At 47.2% G+C, this 17,884-nt stretch overlaps 1 protein-coding gene across 1 annotated transcript in view; it reads right to left on the bottom strand.

Moving 5' to 3' along the window:
• Positions 1-17,884, bottom strand: part of sorcs3a (sortilin related VPS10 domain containing receptor 3a) — a 196,481-nt gene that overhangs the window by 72,008 nt on the left and 106,589 nt on the right. The window contains exons 3-4 of the mRNA XM_068596421.1: positions 14,529-14,628; positions 5,280-5,438 (exon numbers count right to left, since the gene is read on the bottom strand). Coding sequence (XP_068452522.1) covers positions 5,280-5,438; positions 14,529-14,628 — 259 coding nt within the window. The remainder of the gene's footprint in view (positions 1-5,279; positions 5,439-14,528; positions 14,629-17,884) is intronic.

Genomic DNA, 17,884 nt, shown 5'->3' with positions numbered 1-17,884 from the left:
GTCATCTGAACCTGATGGAGACCTGCTGCTGCTCAGGTGGTCCTCAGGATCTAAACCATCAAACAAATTGGCGTGCGTCTGTGTGTGTGTGTGTTACAAGCAGCGGGCAGCTACTAATGCCTTGCTCAAAGTGCCTGTGTAGACTTGAACCGGTGACCCTGTGGTTCTCATGCCAGGTCCCCTCAGATGAAAACAACAGAGAGTTTTTGAGGTTCTCGCTGACTTCAGAGAGGTTGAAACCTTTTGGGGGTAAAAGAGAAATCTAGCGTCTTTCAGACCAGCTGCTGTAACAAAATGATCCAATCATGTGGCACACCTGTGAAATTAATGTCCCTTCAGGAGAAATTGTAATAACTTTTGTGAAACTAAAATGTTCCACCATCGGCACAAAAACTGATTTGGTCCAAAGCTTGATTACATTTCTGAATGTACTGTGATCGGCCTCAGCTGCACTCTGTTGAGTGCCAATAGCACATATTAGCATGCTAACATGCTAAACTACAATTGTATATGGACAAGAAACTGCTGCACAAATCATGAGCGCTCTTCTGTTAATCTGCAGCTCAGGATTATGTGAGCGCCCTGCAGAACCTCTGACATCTTCACCAGACACAAAGGAGCTCACAGCGGTGATAATAATCAGAGATATTATGTCATAGGTCATAATTCATACTGACTGAACTGATTGCATGTGCAGCGTGGTTAGATGAGCGTGTGCAGCTCCACACTGTGAGTCCTCACTGTCTGAGTTACAGTAATTACGACACAGTCCATTAGAGAGTCACGGCCTCGCCGCCGCAGAAGCGGCGCTGTGGTAATATTCATTATTTTAAATCCCCCAGGTCCCACCACTTGAAAGGGAATGTTTATCTGATGTATTCCTGTTTGGGGGAATGTGTTCCTGGGCAATATCCCTCAATTATTACTAAATATCTGCCGACGCACCATCAGAAGTGTCGTGGTGTTCGTGGCAGCTGCAGGGCAAGAAAGTGTCTCGTCAACAAGCAAAGAGTTTAGGAAAGACAGCCTGTTCTTTTGTCACACAGAGAAGATGCCCAGACACAGGCTACTGGAAGCTCAAATGCTTCACAGGGAATAAAAGACGACAGTTCCTATTTATTCTGTGGCGCCTCTTCCTCTCCGTCTGTGTCTCTGTTTACATAACTCACTCACTTGGCAGCAGCAACGCTGGCCTTATTCTCAGAAGCTGACTTGGGACTGCATCAATGAGTAATTGTCTCCACAAACCCCTCACAGTCACGAGATAAGAGCCTGGAAAGGTCATCGAGAGTTGTAAATCTAAAAAAGGACTCCATTTACTCAAGGAGGGGACTGCACTGAATGTTAATTTTTTTTTTAAAAAGTCATAAAAGAGAATCAAGAAGTACAACAAATAATTCACTGCAGCCGATTTGTCCCGACATGCATTCTGATGTCTCACAGTCTCACCCCGTCTCCACGTTAGGTCCTCGGGGCCACACTAAAGCCCGCTAAGCACCAACTTACAGCTGATTAAATTCAGAGTGACCCAGTCTAAAAACTATTAGGTGCTTACAAGCTGAAAATGAGCATATTAAAGCTCCTCGCTGCTGCTCACCAGCCGGATGAAGCGCGAGGCCTGCGAGGGGAAATCAAGTTGAATTAAGCAACCGGTAATATCTGTGTGAACCTCTTTTCACTAACTAGATGACCAACATCTTCTGTATTTGCAACAACAGCCCCGGGAGGTGGATGCAGTGCACAACACGTCGGTGAATGGGATGATGATGATGATGATGATGCTCGGGCCTTCTGCTTCCCAAGGTCTCCTCAGAGGATGCAAATCCTCACCACATGAGTCACATGCTCATGATGCCTGCAATCCTCGTTGCACGCTCTTACCCAGACTGCCTTGGTCATGCGGCGTCTCCCCACCTCCACCTCCTTGAAGGTGCCCTCTGCCTCTCGACAGCCCACCTCCATGACTCAGGTGTATTTCATCAGTGACATCAGCAGCTGTTGCCGTCACTGATCTTGTGAGTCTATTTCATGAGCGAGTACGGCACACCTTAAATGTTGTATAATTTCCATAGATAATGTAAGCTGCTGAGGGCTGTTTTTAATTAGCATCAGGAACGACCGCTTTGGATTAAAATAACAGCTGCGACTGATGACTAGTTTTCACTCCTCGCAATCCATCAGAATAATCTTGTGTTTTGCCCAGAACCTTGGCTGAAGGCAGACAGCACCTCTCTTTCAACTACTCCTACCCAGACTTCACAGGGATCTGAACTTCTTGAACCTGGCTGCCTTGTTCATCCTAATAGTTCCTCTTGCAGTCTAAAATAGCAGCAAAGCAGAATGTTCATGCTGAGGTTTAAAGCCGGAGCAAAGTAGTGGAGCTCAAAGTGAAGTTTAGTTCCTTGTGACTTTTTTCTTTTGGTCGCTCTCTGTGACTGAATGTGTGTGAAAATAAGATTTAGACATATGTGAGACTTCAGAGGAAGAGCAGCTGATACCCAATAATAATCATTAAAATTATAAATCATGATAACAGACACTAAATATCATTAATGTATTTCTGCATTTGTGTGTGAATCTACAAATATATTGATGTGTGTGTGTGTGTGTGTGTGTGTGTGTGTGTGTGTGTGTGTGTGTGTGTGTGTGTGTGTGTGTGTGTGTGTGTGTGCCATTAGCCTGGTTTCATGTTCATTCATTTTTATTAGAGAGAGAGAGAGAGAGAGAGAGAGAGAGAGAGAGAGAGAGAGAGAGAGAGAGAGAGAGAGAGAGAGAGTTTGGCTAACGGGCCTAATGCAGCTAACAGGGCTAACAGCTAATGGATCTAACAGTCTGTGAGAGGAAGCATCACCTGGAGCTTCACAGTGAACTCCTGCTCGCTGCACAGAGCTGCTACACTGTGAGAGTTTATCTGTTGTCTGAGACATGTGAGTGAACACACATGTGATGCGTGTGCAGTCTAGACGTTAGCAACATCACAGCAGCGGTGCAGAGATCTGCTCTACCGAGTGCACTTCTCGTTCAGCTACTTCCTCGTCCACGCCGACTGTCGGAAGGCATTTCACATGCAGTAAATCCACTCTGACATTTTGCTCCAACCCTGTTCACCAATCACCGGCGTCCTGCACCTTGAGCCGCCTGCAGGGTGATGGCTGCGGCGCGCAGGTCGGTCATTGACCTTAATGGAAGACCTTTGCTGGGTACAATCTCAGAGCCCTGTGTGAAGAGCTCTGCAGAGCGCGTACTGTGTGACCAAACCCAATGAAGGTGACACCTGGTCCGTAGGATGGAAGGCTGACAGTCACTTTAGGGCTCTGATGTGTTTGGATAATGTAGTTCATCGCATTACTTGTGAGGTAAAAGCAGTAACTCAATGACAGTGAAGCCTGTGCTCTGTTCAGGTCCAAAACAAAGCCGGGCTGATGAATAAATGACTGTAATGGTGCATGATGCATTGTGTGCATGTCCACAGCATAAAATCCATCAAAACAACAACATAGCGGTTGCTCGTTGACCACTTAGTGGATCCAGCTGCTCTTCAACAGAAATACTTGTTTTCCTCGTGTTCATGTTTCACAATGAATGAAGCACATTTCTAAATAATAATAATAGTTTTACAGGAAAGTTCCTTTTTATGAACCATGTAATGTGGCTCTATTTATGAGTGGAATAGAGACACTGCTTAATTGGTTAGTTAAATGCTAAGCTACCTGATGCTACCTGTATTTCAGTGAGCGTGCAGCAGGTCAGTTGAATAAACACATATACACTTTGTCTACAGGCACAAGAACAAATCAACTCACACGTTACGTTTGCCACAGTGAATTAAACACAAATAAATACTGAATTTGGTCTAAATGGAGTTTTTTCCTCTTAGATTTCACACATCAAAGTCCAGATGTTGGAAGCACTATGGAAAATGTGAAGAAAAAAAAGCTGTATGAAGCCTCGATTGTCTCCAGAAGGAGCTGGTGGGAAGTCTGACGAACGTCCTGATGTCACTTAAGTCAGTGATGTCACTTAAGTCAGTGATGTCACATAAGTCAGTATCGTTTGGACTGAAGACTAAGAGTGACGATGAAAAACATCTGGAGATGTGGAGTTAGAAAGTAGTGATCTTGACAGGCCTCTGTTGCCCGCTGCTCGAGAAACCAGGCTACTAGCATAAACCAGGCTACTAGCATAAACCAGGCTACCAGCATAAACCAGGCTACTAGCATAAACCAGGCTACTAGCATAAACCAGGCTACCAGCATAAACCAGGCTACCAGCATAAACCAGGCTACTAGCATAAACCAGGCTACCAGCATAAACCAGGCTACTAGCATAAACCAGGCTACTAGCATAAACCAGGCTACTAGCATAAACCAGGCTACGAGCATAAACCAGGCTAATAGCATAAACCAGGCTACTAGCATAAACCAGGCTAATAGCATAAACCAGGCTACCAGCATAAACCAGGCTACCAGCATAAACCAGGCTACTAGCATAAATCAGGCTAATAGCATAAACCAGGCTACTAGCATAAACCAGGCTACTAGCATAAACCAGGCTACGAGCATAAACCAGGCTAATAGCATAAACCAGGCTACTAGCATAAACCAGGCTAATAGCATAAACCAGGCTACCAGCATAAACCAGGCTACCAGCATAAACCAGGCTACTAGCATAAATCAGGCTAATAGCATAAACCAGGCTAATAGCATAAACCAGGCTACTAGCATAAACCAGGCTACTAGCATAAACCAGGCTACTAGCATAAACCAGGCTACGAGCATAAACCAGGCTAATAGCATAAACCAGGCTACTAGCATAAACCAGGCTAATAGCATAAACCAGGCTACTAGCATAAATCAGGCTAATAGCATAAACCAGGCTACCAGCATAAACCAGGCTACTAGCATAAACCAGGCTACCAGCATAAACCAGGCTACTAGCATAAACCAGGCTACTAGCATAAACCAGGCTACTAGCATAAACCAGGCTACGAGCATAAACCAGGCTACTAGCATAAACCAAGCTACTAGCATAAACCAGGCTACTAGCATAACAAACCTGAACCTCCCTCTGAACGGTTGAGTTGTACGTTGAGGCTCCAGGTTTTGATCGGGGAGAAGAACGAATGAAATGAAAACGAGAATGTCTCAACTGTTTTGGGTGTTTTTAGCAGGACGGTCTGTTTTGAAGCTAGCTGCTCTGGCTACAGGCCTCCTTGACTGTGGACAACACAAAGGTGGAGGGACTCAAAGTGAATCACATGCTGCTGCCACAAGGCTCACCTTCTGGTCGTGGCTGTAGGCCAAGGCCCAGTCCTCCTCCGTGTGGTGGAACAAGAGGCTCAGGACGTAGAAGGTGAGGCGGTACTTCTGGTAACTGGCTCCCTCATCGGAGCTGATGAGCAAGCTGCTCTCAAACTCTGGATCCGTCAGCACCATGATCTGAGAAGAGGGAGGAGGTATGGGGGAGGCCGAGGTGGAGGGGAGTTTGAGGAAAGAGGTGGAGAGATAGAGAGATGAGCAGGTGGAGGAGAGTTTGAGGAAAGAGGTGGAGAGATAGAGAGATGAGGAGGTGGAGGGGAGTTTGAGGAAAGAGGTGGAGAGATAGAGAGATGAGGAGGTGGAGGAGAGAGGTTAGAGGCAGAGCCCACAGCAGCAAAGGTCTGCCTCTTGGCACTCGTCAGGCTTATTCTTGGCAAACAACCATCCATAAATCCACCTTCATTGCATGAGCCTGACCATGGCTCTGTGTGTGTGTGTGTGTGTGTGTGTGTGTGTGTGTGTGTGTGTGTGTGTGTTGGGGGGTATACATAAGATCAAGGGTGTTCACAGCAACAACAGCTGGAATAGTGTGTTTTCCAGGAGTGAGTTTCAGGTCTTCTATAAGACAGAAGGACATGGAGATCCAGCTGCTGGGCATGAATCCACCTTCAACACACGGTTTGCTTTTCTTTATCAGCGAGGTCTCTAATGTCATTTCTTTCCATTTCTCCTTCCAATGAAATTATTATTTCAAATTGAACAGCACCACAGTTGTAGAAGCTCTAATTTCATGGTTGGAATAATTCTGCCAGAGCTATCACAGTCATTACTGAATTCAATAAGGACAGGAATTGCACAATGCATATTTCCTTCAGCTAATGACATTTAGAGTCTTTGAGGAAGCAGATAAAATGGTCTCCTTGTCCAAAGAGGAGGTGTGTGAATGGGTGTGTAATATGTTTTAGGAGCGCTGAATTCTTTTGAATCAGACACATGCCATTGAATCCATGCATTTATTTCACAGATATGATAAAGGACAAAATCCATTGTCATTACATTTCACTTCATATTTTGCTATGTTGCAGGCTAAAAGGGTGAAATAGCAATTTGCATGATAGCACATAATAATGCAGAAGTGTTCATCAAAAGTGAATAGGCTGCATGGTAACTACAATTATTTATCCTTTTAAGATCTAATAAAAATGTAAAGTGCTCTATTGACATTCACAAAGCAAAGAGAAAAGTTTTTTATGTTCATAATGCACACATAATGTCAGACAACAATGCAATAAAGAAGCTAAGATGTGGGCGACTGCAGCTCAGTGGTTAGCATGCCGTCTTTCAATCAGAGGACCGGTGGTTCGATCGCTGGTCTTTGGCTGCATCCCAAGTCTCTAAATTGTTGTTTCCTCACTCCTCACTCCTCGCTCCTCACTCCTCACTCCTCGCTCCTCACTCCTCACTCCTCGCTCCTCGCTCGAGCCATGACCAAAGAGCCACGATCAGGATGTTCCAGGAAGTGTTGTAACGCTGGACACGCCCCTTTCTTGTTCAAAGTCATTTGATTGGACGCTGCAGCTGACGCACTGATCGCTGGAGTTTCATTGCAGAGTGAAGACGATCAAGATTAAACTCAAGTAATACATTAAATATGTTTTCTGATTACATGTTCATTGTAGGTCTGAACGACTAAAGGACCAAAAACCACGTTCTTCATTTATGAAAAGATTTCATCTGTTGTTTCCCTCAATATCTTTTATTATACATTTACTAAAAGCGGAGCGCTGGAGAGAGGAAACACTTCTACAACATGTAATGAAGAGAATCCATAATTATACTGTTGGTTATGTTGTAATGTTATAATGATGATATAACATTATAACTTAATGTTGTTATAATGATGTTGTAATGACGTCACCATCAGAAAGGGTATCACAGGTAACACGACAGAGAAAACATCTCCTCTCTGACAGGGATGACTTTATTAGTAGAAGCAGCAGTTTAACACCATTTAATCAACTGAAACAAACCATCATTTTTATCAATATTTGAAGTGCCTTTTTATTGGAATGTTTGCTTTAAACTGTCCGGACCAGAAAACAACTCTGTTACTCACGTTGATCATGTTTACAGACACTAACTCATCAGCTGTGATCAGCTGTTGATCAGCTGTGATCAGCTGTTGATCAGCTGTGATCAGCTGTGATCAGCTGTTGATCAGCTGTGATCAGCTGTGATCAGCTGTGATCAGCTGTGATCAGCTGTTGATCAGCTGTGATCAGCTGTTGATCAGCTGTGATCAGCTGTGATCAGCTGTGATCAGCTGTGATCAGCTGTGATCAGCTGATGATCAGCTGTGATCAGCTGTCAGTCATCAGAAACAGACGTCGCTTCCTGTGACGCTTCAGAGGAAAGGACGTCTCATGTCTGTTAAAACATGTTTCCTTGTGTCCTCTCTCCTCGCTTGGTTTCCTTGTGTCCCTCCGTGCATCCCTGGTGGGAGGGACTAAGACACAAGGAAAGGACACAAGTGAAGGAAACGGGTGACCTGGGCTGCAGCCGTTGTCGTTGCCTCGTGGAGAAAGACACTTGAGATATGAAGGCAGCTTGAGCAAAGAGTTGCTTATTTACACGTCGAGGCACAAAGCAGCGTTGTTGTTCAACTTTAGTCGGGTTTCCGACCCGTGCATGACCAGTGTTGGGGTTTCTTGTGACATGATGAAGAACAATAATCAATATCCACACAGTTGTCGACTCTGTTTGGGCCTCCACCGGCTGCAGAGGAACACGTCCATCTCTGTAGCCGCTATCTGTTCACCTTCTCCTGGAGGACTCCGTGAAGCCAGCGAGTGGGTTTATCTTTCTGGCCGAAGACAAGGAGACGAGGTGGATGAGCGTTGAGTTGAGAGCCAGGAAACCGTACAGAGCAATGAGGAAGTGCAGACTCGGTAATAATCCTCTCCGGGTTTGTCTTAACCTCCTTCACTTAACACTAAATCATTTGTTCCATTATCAATACGAAAATATGGACCGCTGCAGCTTTAAGTGTTTATCTCCACGAGGACTGTGAACGGGTTTCTCTCGTCAAATCAATTTAAATTGCAAAAACAGCAGCGCATTTGTCACTGACAGAGCGCCAGGCCTTTTCCCAGAGCTTTAACGAGAGTCTCTCCCTGCTGGTGATTTAGATAAATTGTTTTTCATTAAGCACCAATAAACAGGCAGCGCATTCTCAACCTGCACTTCTCATTGGCCCGCCCTCTCCGATCCCGCCATTCTTTACCTGTCAGGGTGCGACGCCAAGCCTCCTGATGGCGGCTGTGTCTTTGCAGCTTGTCACAGGTATTTAAGCATTTCTCCTCCAAACTACTGGCGTAAGCAGCAGAGTGTTCTGGAGGACAGATTACATTTCGCGTCGGCCTCTTTGAGTCAAATGTCGGGCGTGTCGGTGAAATAGAAGAGTGGAAACACCTTGAAGAGGTGTGTGTACATAATGTACATTTCATATTAGAATCTCGCCTTTCGCCTCAGCCTTGTACTCAGAGTGTTATTCCCCGTCTCCGCGCTCGCTCTGCAACGATATCTTCAACCGCAGCGCTTTTAGCTCATCCTTCCACGCGCCTCGATGTGATACCGGGAATGAGGCCCAGAGAGTATTGTCGCGTTCCCTTCACTGGTTCTCCACCACGTAGCTGTGAAAGCGGACACATTATTTACAAACCTTTTTAAAAAAACTCACTTTTCTGTCTGTCGCCTCTGCGATCAGCCGAATTAAAGGCGACACGGAGGCGGGAACGCTGGCCGACGTCTACTTAAACAATCACCCTCGAAAAATAATCACTCACTTTCAAAACCCCAGTGCCCGATAGCGCTGGCAGGGCGTGATTAAGATTTCCTCACAGTGAGCACTCAGCTTGGAGAGGAGGCGGCGAGCGAGGAGGGCGGCGAGCGAGGAGGGCGGCGAGCGAGGAGGGCGGCGAGACGCTCTGGACGGAGGCTCAGCCGCCGTGTTTCATCCGCCGCGCGGCGACGCGTCAGCTGCTGTCGGATCAGAAGCTGAGTGGATGTACGGATCAGAGGCGGGACATGAAGCACGTGGAGACAGATCAATCCTGCTTAGTCTCCCTCTGACGGAGGCCTGAGCCGCAATATGTTCATTAACCGCGGATCAAGACTTAATCACCGCATCTCGCTCTCATGTTTCCACTGTCTGGCCTCCTGCGTGGCATTATAAATGCGCATGTTTTAATATTTAAATGAAGCCGATCCGCCCGGCTGCTGAAGGAGCGCACACGTCGGCATATCGCCAAAGAAGACGAGGCGTCGTTTTACAGATGCCCGGCACTAAATGTCATTACCATCATTCAAATCTATAATGTAGCATCGTAAAGGTCACAGCTTCCATCCACTTTGCTTCCTTCGGACAAAGTGAGAGACAGAACCCTCCAGAAGCATGACGGCGGACATGAAGTGATTTCTTTATTGGAGAGGAAGATCCCAAAGAGCAGCAGATGATTATCTCTCACGCTGAGTGGTGAAGCAGCAGGCGGCGCTTCACGTCCGCTACAACAGCTGAAGAGGGCCACATGCAAGCGGCAGCAGAGGAACGCAGCCTGCAGACATGCAAACCTCCATCTACCGGATGGGAAGTCTAAATAGTCAGAGATAAGGTGCAGGGGGCTGTCGGCCCAGAAGAGCCAGAGGTCAACCAGAGGTCAACCACCAGTCAAACCTTCTCCTGAGATCACTACGAGCTCTGTCCTCTGATGACACACTAACATGCAGCACGTTGCTCTGATGAGGAGAAACATATCAAATATCTTGAGTATATTTTGTGATATTGCTATCCGGACTATATAATTCCTCTGTGTCATTTACATTGAATGTACTTTGTTCTCGTTTCATCTCCTGTGGGTGTTCAAGCTGATCTTTATCTCATGATGTAACTAACAGACAGGACCCGGCCGTGAGCAACAGAGATGACTGACTGCATCGCTCCCCTGGAGCTGAACTACATGTCCTCCACATGAGGCGCCACGAGGGCTGATCTGGTCCTCTGACCCGGTGCCGCTCAGCCGTCCTGGATCCTGTGAGCTCGGCACCACGCGGACGCGTTCGGGGTCAGGAGCTGGGCTCGGCCTTCAAGTGAGGCTGATGAGCCCGAGCTCGTCCTCGTCCTCTCTGTCTGTTGATGCCACGCATGTGTGTATTTATGCAACATGTGCAGGAGGCATGTAGGTCAACAGGAGCGATGAGTCATCTCCAGGATAACGTCTGTTTCAAGTTCTGCAGCGCTTGTCAGAGCAGGTAAAGTCCCAGGTCTTTATCCGGCGGCCATGACTCGTCCTCATGGAGCTCTGCAGACTTTCACTGCGAGCACATGAATATGAAGAAATGTGTTTCTAAATGTCACTGCGCTTGCAAAGTGCATATCAGGGGCGTGAATAAAGACAGTGTGTTAGCACTGGAGCCTGTTGGGCGCTAACGGAGGCTCCTCCAATGAAGTCATGAAGTACACAAACGCACACTTGTGTGGTTATGTACTTCATACCTAGTTAGTACAAGTACTAATACTACACTATACCTTCATTACAGCGTGTTTAAGGGGCGTGTTCAAAGGGTCGCGTTCAGGGGGCGTGTTTAAGGGGCGTGTTTAAGAGGCGTGTTCAAAGGGGCGTGTTTAGGGGGGCGTGTTTAAGGGGCATGTTCAAAGGGGCGTTTTTAAGGGGGCGTGTTTAAGGGGCGTGTTCAAAGGAGCGTGTTTAAGGGGGCGTGTTTAAGGGGCATGTTCAAAGGGGCGTGTTTAAGGGGGCGTGTTTAAGGGGCGTGTTTAAGGGGGCGTGTTTAAGGGCGTGTTCAAAGGAGCGTGTTTAAGAGGCGTGTTCAAAGGGGCGTGTTTAGGGGGGCGTGTTTAAGGGGGCGTGTTTAAGGGGCGTGTTCAAAGGGGCGTGTTTAAGGGGCGTGTTCAAAGGAGCGTGTTTAAGGGGCGTGTTCAAAGGGGCGTGTTTAAGGGGCGTGTTCAACGGGGCGTGTTTAAGGGGCGTGTTCAAAGGGGCGTGTTTAAGGGGCGTGTTTAAGGGGCATGTTCAAAGGGGCGTGTTTAAGGGGCGTGTTTAAGGGGCGTGTTTAAGGGGCGTGTTTAAGAGGCGTGTTTAAGGGGCGTGTTTAAGGGGCGTGTTCAAAGGGGCGTGTTTAAGGGGCGTGTTTAAGGGGGCGTGTTTAAGGGGCGTGTTCAAAGGGGCGTGTTTAAGGGGCGTGTTTAAGGGGGCGTGTTTAAGGGGGGCGTGTTTAAGGGGCGTGTTTAAGGAGCGTGTTTAAGGGGGCGTGTTTAAGGGGCGTGTTCAAAGGGGCGTGTTTAAGGGGGGGTGTTTAAGGGGCGTGTTCAAAGGGGCGTGTTTAAGGGGGCGTGTTTAAGGGGCGTGTTTAAGGGGGCGTGTTTAAGGGGCGTGTTCAAAGGCGTGTGTTTAGGGGCGTGTTTAGGGGGGCGTGTTTAAGGGGGCGTGTTCAAAGGGGCGTGTTTAGGGGGCGTGTTTAAGGGGCGTGTTCAAAGGGGCGTGTTTAGGGGGGCGTGTTTAAGGGGGCGTTTTTAAGGGGCGTGTTCAAAGGGGTGTGTTTGGGGGCGTGTTTAAGGGGGCGTGTTTAAGGGGGCGTGTTTAAGGGGCGTGTTTATCTGCATGTGTCTGAGGGAAAAGGCTGAAGGCCAGTAAATAGTTAAGCCGTCACTTTCTTTGCTTTGTATTCAAGAAATAAATATACTTTTGTCAATTCGACGGTAAACTGCAACAGCTATTGGTTCTAATAACTTCATGCTTGTGGGATCATTTCAAACCCAGATAGCCGTGATCATGAGGTGCTGGTCGCAGCACTTTTCCTGAGAGCATGTTCAACTTAAAGCAGGATAATGCAACTGTGTCACTATGGCAACTACGGCCATATGGCCGTTAAAGCATCAAATGAACAGGAAGTGAGTTTGGACTCGCCAACGCGGCACTGAGTCAACATCAGAGTTAGAATCTGTTTCAGAGATGCTGAAAGACGTGTTCACGTGTTTCCTTTATTTAAAGAAACACATCCTCAGAAGAAGATGCAGCTTCTTAGACTGAAAGTACTGAAGTGACAACGCTGCATCTTGTCTTCAACTCAACTTTTCATTTTGAATTGAGAAATGTATTTTTTGAAAAGTTTATTTTTCTTCCTGTACTTGCTAAAGCGAGATTTTAAAACCCGCCCGTTCCTGCAGGTCCTGCTAGTCCTCCGGTGACCAGCAGATAGCTCCTTCCTCCTCTCTTTGTGTTGAGCATTGGAGTCTGTCATTAAAACGGGAGGTTTAGTTCTTTGAATATAATGTCTGCTGCTCGTGAATAGCCGACTGGATGAGATCCTCACGTCCTGATGTTGTGCTGAACTCTGAACGCTGCCCTGAGCCGACGTCACGGCTCCACCAGGCCTCCAGAAGGGAAACACACTCCTACGCTGCCTCGGCTCTCCGACCTCCACGGCCCACAATTCCACTCGTCTGTCACGTTGTTGCTCGGAGCGCCAGAGCGGCGGAGTTCACCTCGCGAGGGCCAATCAGATGCAGCGCCCGGTGCGAGGTCGTGAATCGCAGAGCGGGATCGAGTAGCGACTGGACTCCGCCAGCGTGGAAGCTGGATGTGAATTCTCCGCAGCAGGAACGCGAGGAAGGTCAACTCCATTGTTTCATTCCACTGAATCAACGAGAAGATTGAGGCAGATGGTGGAAACGCAGCAAACCTCACTGATCAGTGGACTCCACTCTCAGAACGTTGTGAAAAAATGAAATGAAGACTAATTGACAGAATTCTCGGGCAGATTAGAGACTTTGGCAGATGGCTGGCAGCTGGCGGCGCTCAGGCCTTTTCCTCTCCGGCTCTTTTTCTGGAGGAAAAGAAACTCTTCAATTCCACTTTTAGTGGTTTGTAAACACGTCGTAAGCAGGAAGCAGGCGACGGCATGAAAACACCGACCACCTCAACAAAACCATGAGAAGGTGGTTCCTTCTGTCTTCTGCCTTCCAGCTCTCAGGACCTTCAGTGGAGATCTTCACACGTCGTCCTCACGTCTCACTCACAGGTTTTCATTCCATGTCAAGCTTCTTTCAACATGTACACATCTAATTATGAACAACACCAACTCAATGATATCCATTCCCAAACCTGTCATGAAGTGACCTAAACATCTGATAACATCTGATAACATGTAATAACATCTAATAACATCTAATAACATCTAATAACATCTAATAATATCTGATAGCATCTGATAACATATGATAACATCTAATAACATCTGATAACATCTGATAACATCTAATAACATCTGATAACATCTGATAACATCTGATAACATCTAATAACATCTAATAACATCTAATAACATCTGATAACATCTAATAACATCTGATAACATCTGATAACATCTAATAACATCTGATAACATCTAATAACATCTGATAACATCTAATAACATCTGATAACATCTGATAACATCTAATAACATCTGATAATATCTAATAACATCTAATAACATCTGATAACATTTGATAACATCTAATAACATCTGATAACATCTAATAACATCTAATAACATCTGATAACATCTGATAACATCTAATAACATCTGATAACATCTAATAACATCTCATAACATCTAATAACATCTAATAACATCTGATAACATTTGATAACATCTAATAACATCTGATAACATCTAATAATATCTGATAACATCTTATAAAATCTAATAACATCTAATAACATCTAATAACATCTGAACTTCTTTCTTTGGCATCACTGTTTAAACGTGCGGGGAAATAAAACCAAAATACTGGTTTTTGTTTTCATGGAAACATGTTTGTGGAGTTATTTAAGTTATGGATAGAAGTTCAACGTTGACTTTTGGTTTCACAAAGGAAATGTGACAATACAGTTATGCTTTATGGGAACGCGACTTTTAGGAGACCAGACTGTAATTCCATATCAATCTCCCTGAAATAAATACAAGAATATAATATAATATAACCTGGAGAACGACGCCACCTGAGACACCAGCAGCAGGAAGTGGTCGTAGATAATCAATAGAAGAGAAAATATTCATGTGACAGAAAATGAAAAGTATGACATGACTGTAGTTGAAATATAATAGGAGGTATAAACATCAGTTTTTCTGGTCCTGGTCCAGTATTTAAGATATGAGCATCTGAACATGACAACACAGCTAGCATGTCGCTAAGCTAGCTCAGCTGCTCACCTTCCTCTTGTTGGTGGGGCAGACGTACAGGTAGCTCAGCACCGTCTTGGTTCCGACCCGGTCGTTCATCCTCTCGTACGTGGATCCGTAGTCGGAGGATCTGCATGGAGGACATGAAGGGAAACAGATGAAGCAGAGCCGCTGCCAGCTGACGGGAACACGCGGCGGAAAGACCGCCGGCACGCCGCAGCACTCATGTCAGATTCATACGGATTCAGCCGCCATGAAAAAGAATGTGATATCACAGGTGGAACAACAAGCAGGCGGGACGGGTCGGCGCGAGTGTGAAACCTCTGGCAGCGGAACAAGAGCAGCTTAACCAATCAGACGGCTGCCAAGACCCACCGTGCACTGATGTCCAGGGACCGTGCATAATTAATGCTCTCCCGATACTATGAAATAAAATGTGTGCAGTGCAGAAACATGTGGATGTTCCTGAACTCGCGCGCTTTAATAATTGAGCAGTGGGAATGAGCCTGTTAGCCGGGCCGGTCCCTGGAAACCTCCATGAATCCATCATCACAAGGAACGACCCAATCTGCTTTCAAGGAGAATATTACAGCGTTTACAGAGCTGTTCGCGTTCCCTGTTTCTGATTCTTTCTGTGAAAGCTGCCTTCGCGTGCCCAGGATCTTCAGATGCTGCTCTCCGTGGGGACGGCGGCGCCGCCCACCGGGTGGCAGGCCTCCATGCGCCGGCGCCTTCACAGCGCGGGGAGGGAAAGTGAAGATGATACCTATTTCTGAGTGCATTCCTTTTTTTTTTTGAGTCGGAGCCCACCGCTCCAGCTCCTTCAGCGGCTCGTGGTTTCATTTAAATTGCAGAGAGAGAGTCGTCTCATTTAAATTCACCCAGAATGCCTCAGAGAGAGATGCTGTGATGGCGGCGGACGGCCTGGTTTCCACGCCGCGTTGGAGTGGAGGCGTGAGGATCATCCCGCTGCTGGAGCCGTGACCCGTTGACCTCTGTGTGACCGACGGGTCCTCCTGAGAGGAGACTTCTCAAGTAGCTTAGCATCACACCGCGCTGTTGGCGCGCCGCGGCGCCGCACAGGAGGCGTGGCCTCGTCACCGCGGCGCAGCAACGCACCTGACTCCCTCTTCAATGGGAACGAGGCTATCTGGTGCAGACAGCAGCAGGTATCAGCTCTCGGATGTGGACCGAGATACAGCGTGACCCCCCCAACACTCATATCCTGCACAAGAGAGCTGCTACATATGAAAATGAAAATGAGCCGATATTATTAAAGGAAGTGGCAGAACCACAAAAGAACAGTCGCCTACATCTGTATTCCTGACGAGGAATGAAATGAGGAAACGGACGAGGTGGACCGTGACAATCCTGCAGGGCGGGGCAGCGGCTACACGGGACTGTTTCCAGAGGCCGAGGGTTTGATTCCCAACGCCGCCCTGCTGTCGGCAAGACGCTGCACTGTCTGCTCAGCGTGCTCACTCCACAGAGCAGGACAGCGACCTCAGACGCTTTCCTCCAAGAAGAGACTCAACTTCAACACGTCACCAAAGAGTTCAACAGACACTGAAGTACGACACGGCCAGTTTGCTGCAATATGTCTTTGAAAGTGTGTGTGTGTGTGTGTGTGTGTGTGTGTGTGTGTGTGTGTGTGTACTAAGAGCACTCTCAGCTTACAGGTGTGGTGTATCAAGATGCTGAATAAACGGCACACAGATGTGCATTGAGCCAGCCGTGATGTCCAGATGTTCATTGCACCACGTCAGTCCTCTTCCACGTGGCTTCTGAGAGGTGGGCCGGACATGCGGGACCACGTGCATCCACTCGGGCCAAGACCTCCACCATCGGGCACCTCCACCTGCGGGCTGGCTTGGGAGCAGCCGGCAGCTGCTTCACAGGACCGTCGGCGGCTCCTCAGCGGCTCCTCAGCGGCTCCTCGTCCTCACCGGGGCTTGGAGCTGAGGCGGGATGGCGCACGGCGTGCATGCAGCCGTGTGGGCGAGGTGGCGGTGGGTTATGCTACGAGCTGCCGTGAGCTCGAGACAACCAACACCTGACGTGTTCACCTGACGGTGATGTGAACGCACAGAGATGCCGTGACAACCAGCCGCCTCCATCGCACAGAGCTGTGGGAAGCTGAAGCGTCCCTGCAGGTGAGCGGTCTGCAGACGCAGAGGACGCCTGTCCGGCCGCCGCTCTGGACCGACCTGGTCCTCCTGCAGCCGCACAGCCAGAGAAGAGGACCACAATCACCGAGCCGACCCCTCGATGTGGAGCAGAGACGTCGCACCGCTGCAGATAAATGGAGGTCACACCAGATATTGACCGAAAGAAATGCATTACTGTCGCTCATGTGAAACACCAGTACATCTATTTTTTTTCAAGATAAAACTGACCTTTTACTGTGACCAGCCCCGAGCCCGCCTGTGTTATAATCATGCTGTTCAATCAGTGTGTGTGTGTGTGTGTGTGTGTGTGTGTGTGTGTGTGTGTGTGTGTGTGTGTGTGTGTGTGTGTGTGTGTGTGTGTGTGCCTCTGGCTTCGAGGCATTCATCCATGAAACACTGAGGTGCCTCAACACTCAGGAACACGGCGTCCATGTGATCAATAGAGTCTCTTGTTGAGATAAAGATCATTTTCACATAGAAAACATTTCTTTCTTTCAGGCGTAATGTGGTTGCTGAGATACGGAACTAAATTATGTCATTGATATGAAGTTATTACACACATTAACTTAAAAAATGGTCCAAAAAGCTGAGATGCTAATAATCCTCTGAGTTTCTTCTGTGAGGTAAAGTATGAGCGTAATAACGTTACGAAGACGACACACAGAATATAATCCAGATTAACACGTCGTATGTCTCAGTGATGGTTCCAATATCCTGATAACATGAATGTGGTTTATAATGAGCTCCAGTTCTCTCCTGTTATGTTTTCACTGTGAAGAACACAGTTAAAACCATAACAATGATCTCAACAGTTCATTTACACACTTTAACTACCAGCTCAGTGCATCGCAGGCATTTAATAAAACACAGTTCAGATTGCGGTCTTGACTGGACTGAAGGTCTGTGATGGAGGCTGCAGGCGCGAGAGCCTCGAGCAACGAGGACCTGGTGTGATGCTGCTCTCAGACGCTGGCCAGCGTCTCAGGTTCTACATCTTCATGCAACATGTCTGTTCTCAGCAGCGAGGGCTCTGAATGAAATGATGTTGGAACAATACCACGTTCTTGTTTGAAGAGCATTGATGGACATGCACGCGCGAGCTAGCAGCCTCTGTTCTACCACTACGACAGACTTTGGGGGTTTTCTAACGTAAATAACTGTTCAAAGTTACAGGAGAAGATTTGACTGAGTTTCATTGTGAATCCTCTTTAGACCTCC

The sequence above is a fragment of the Clinocottus analis genome, unplaced genomic scaffold, assembly GCF_023055335.1.
Source record: "Clinocottus analis isolate CAN_PGR_092001 unplaced genomic scaffold, fCliAna1.0.p SCAF_37, whole genome shotgun sequence".
Classification (NCBI taxonomy): Eukaryota; Metazoa; Chordata; class Actinopteri; order Perciformes; family Cottidae; genus Clinocottus; species Clinocottus analis.
Note: the sequence above shows the minus strand (reverse complement) of the source record. Positions and strands in the feature narration are given on the sequence as shown.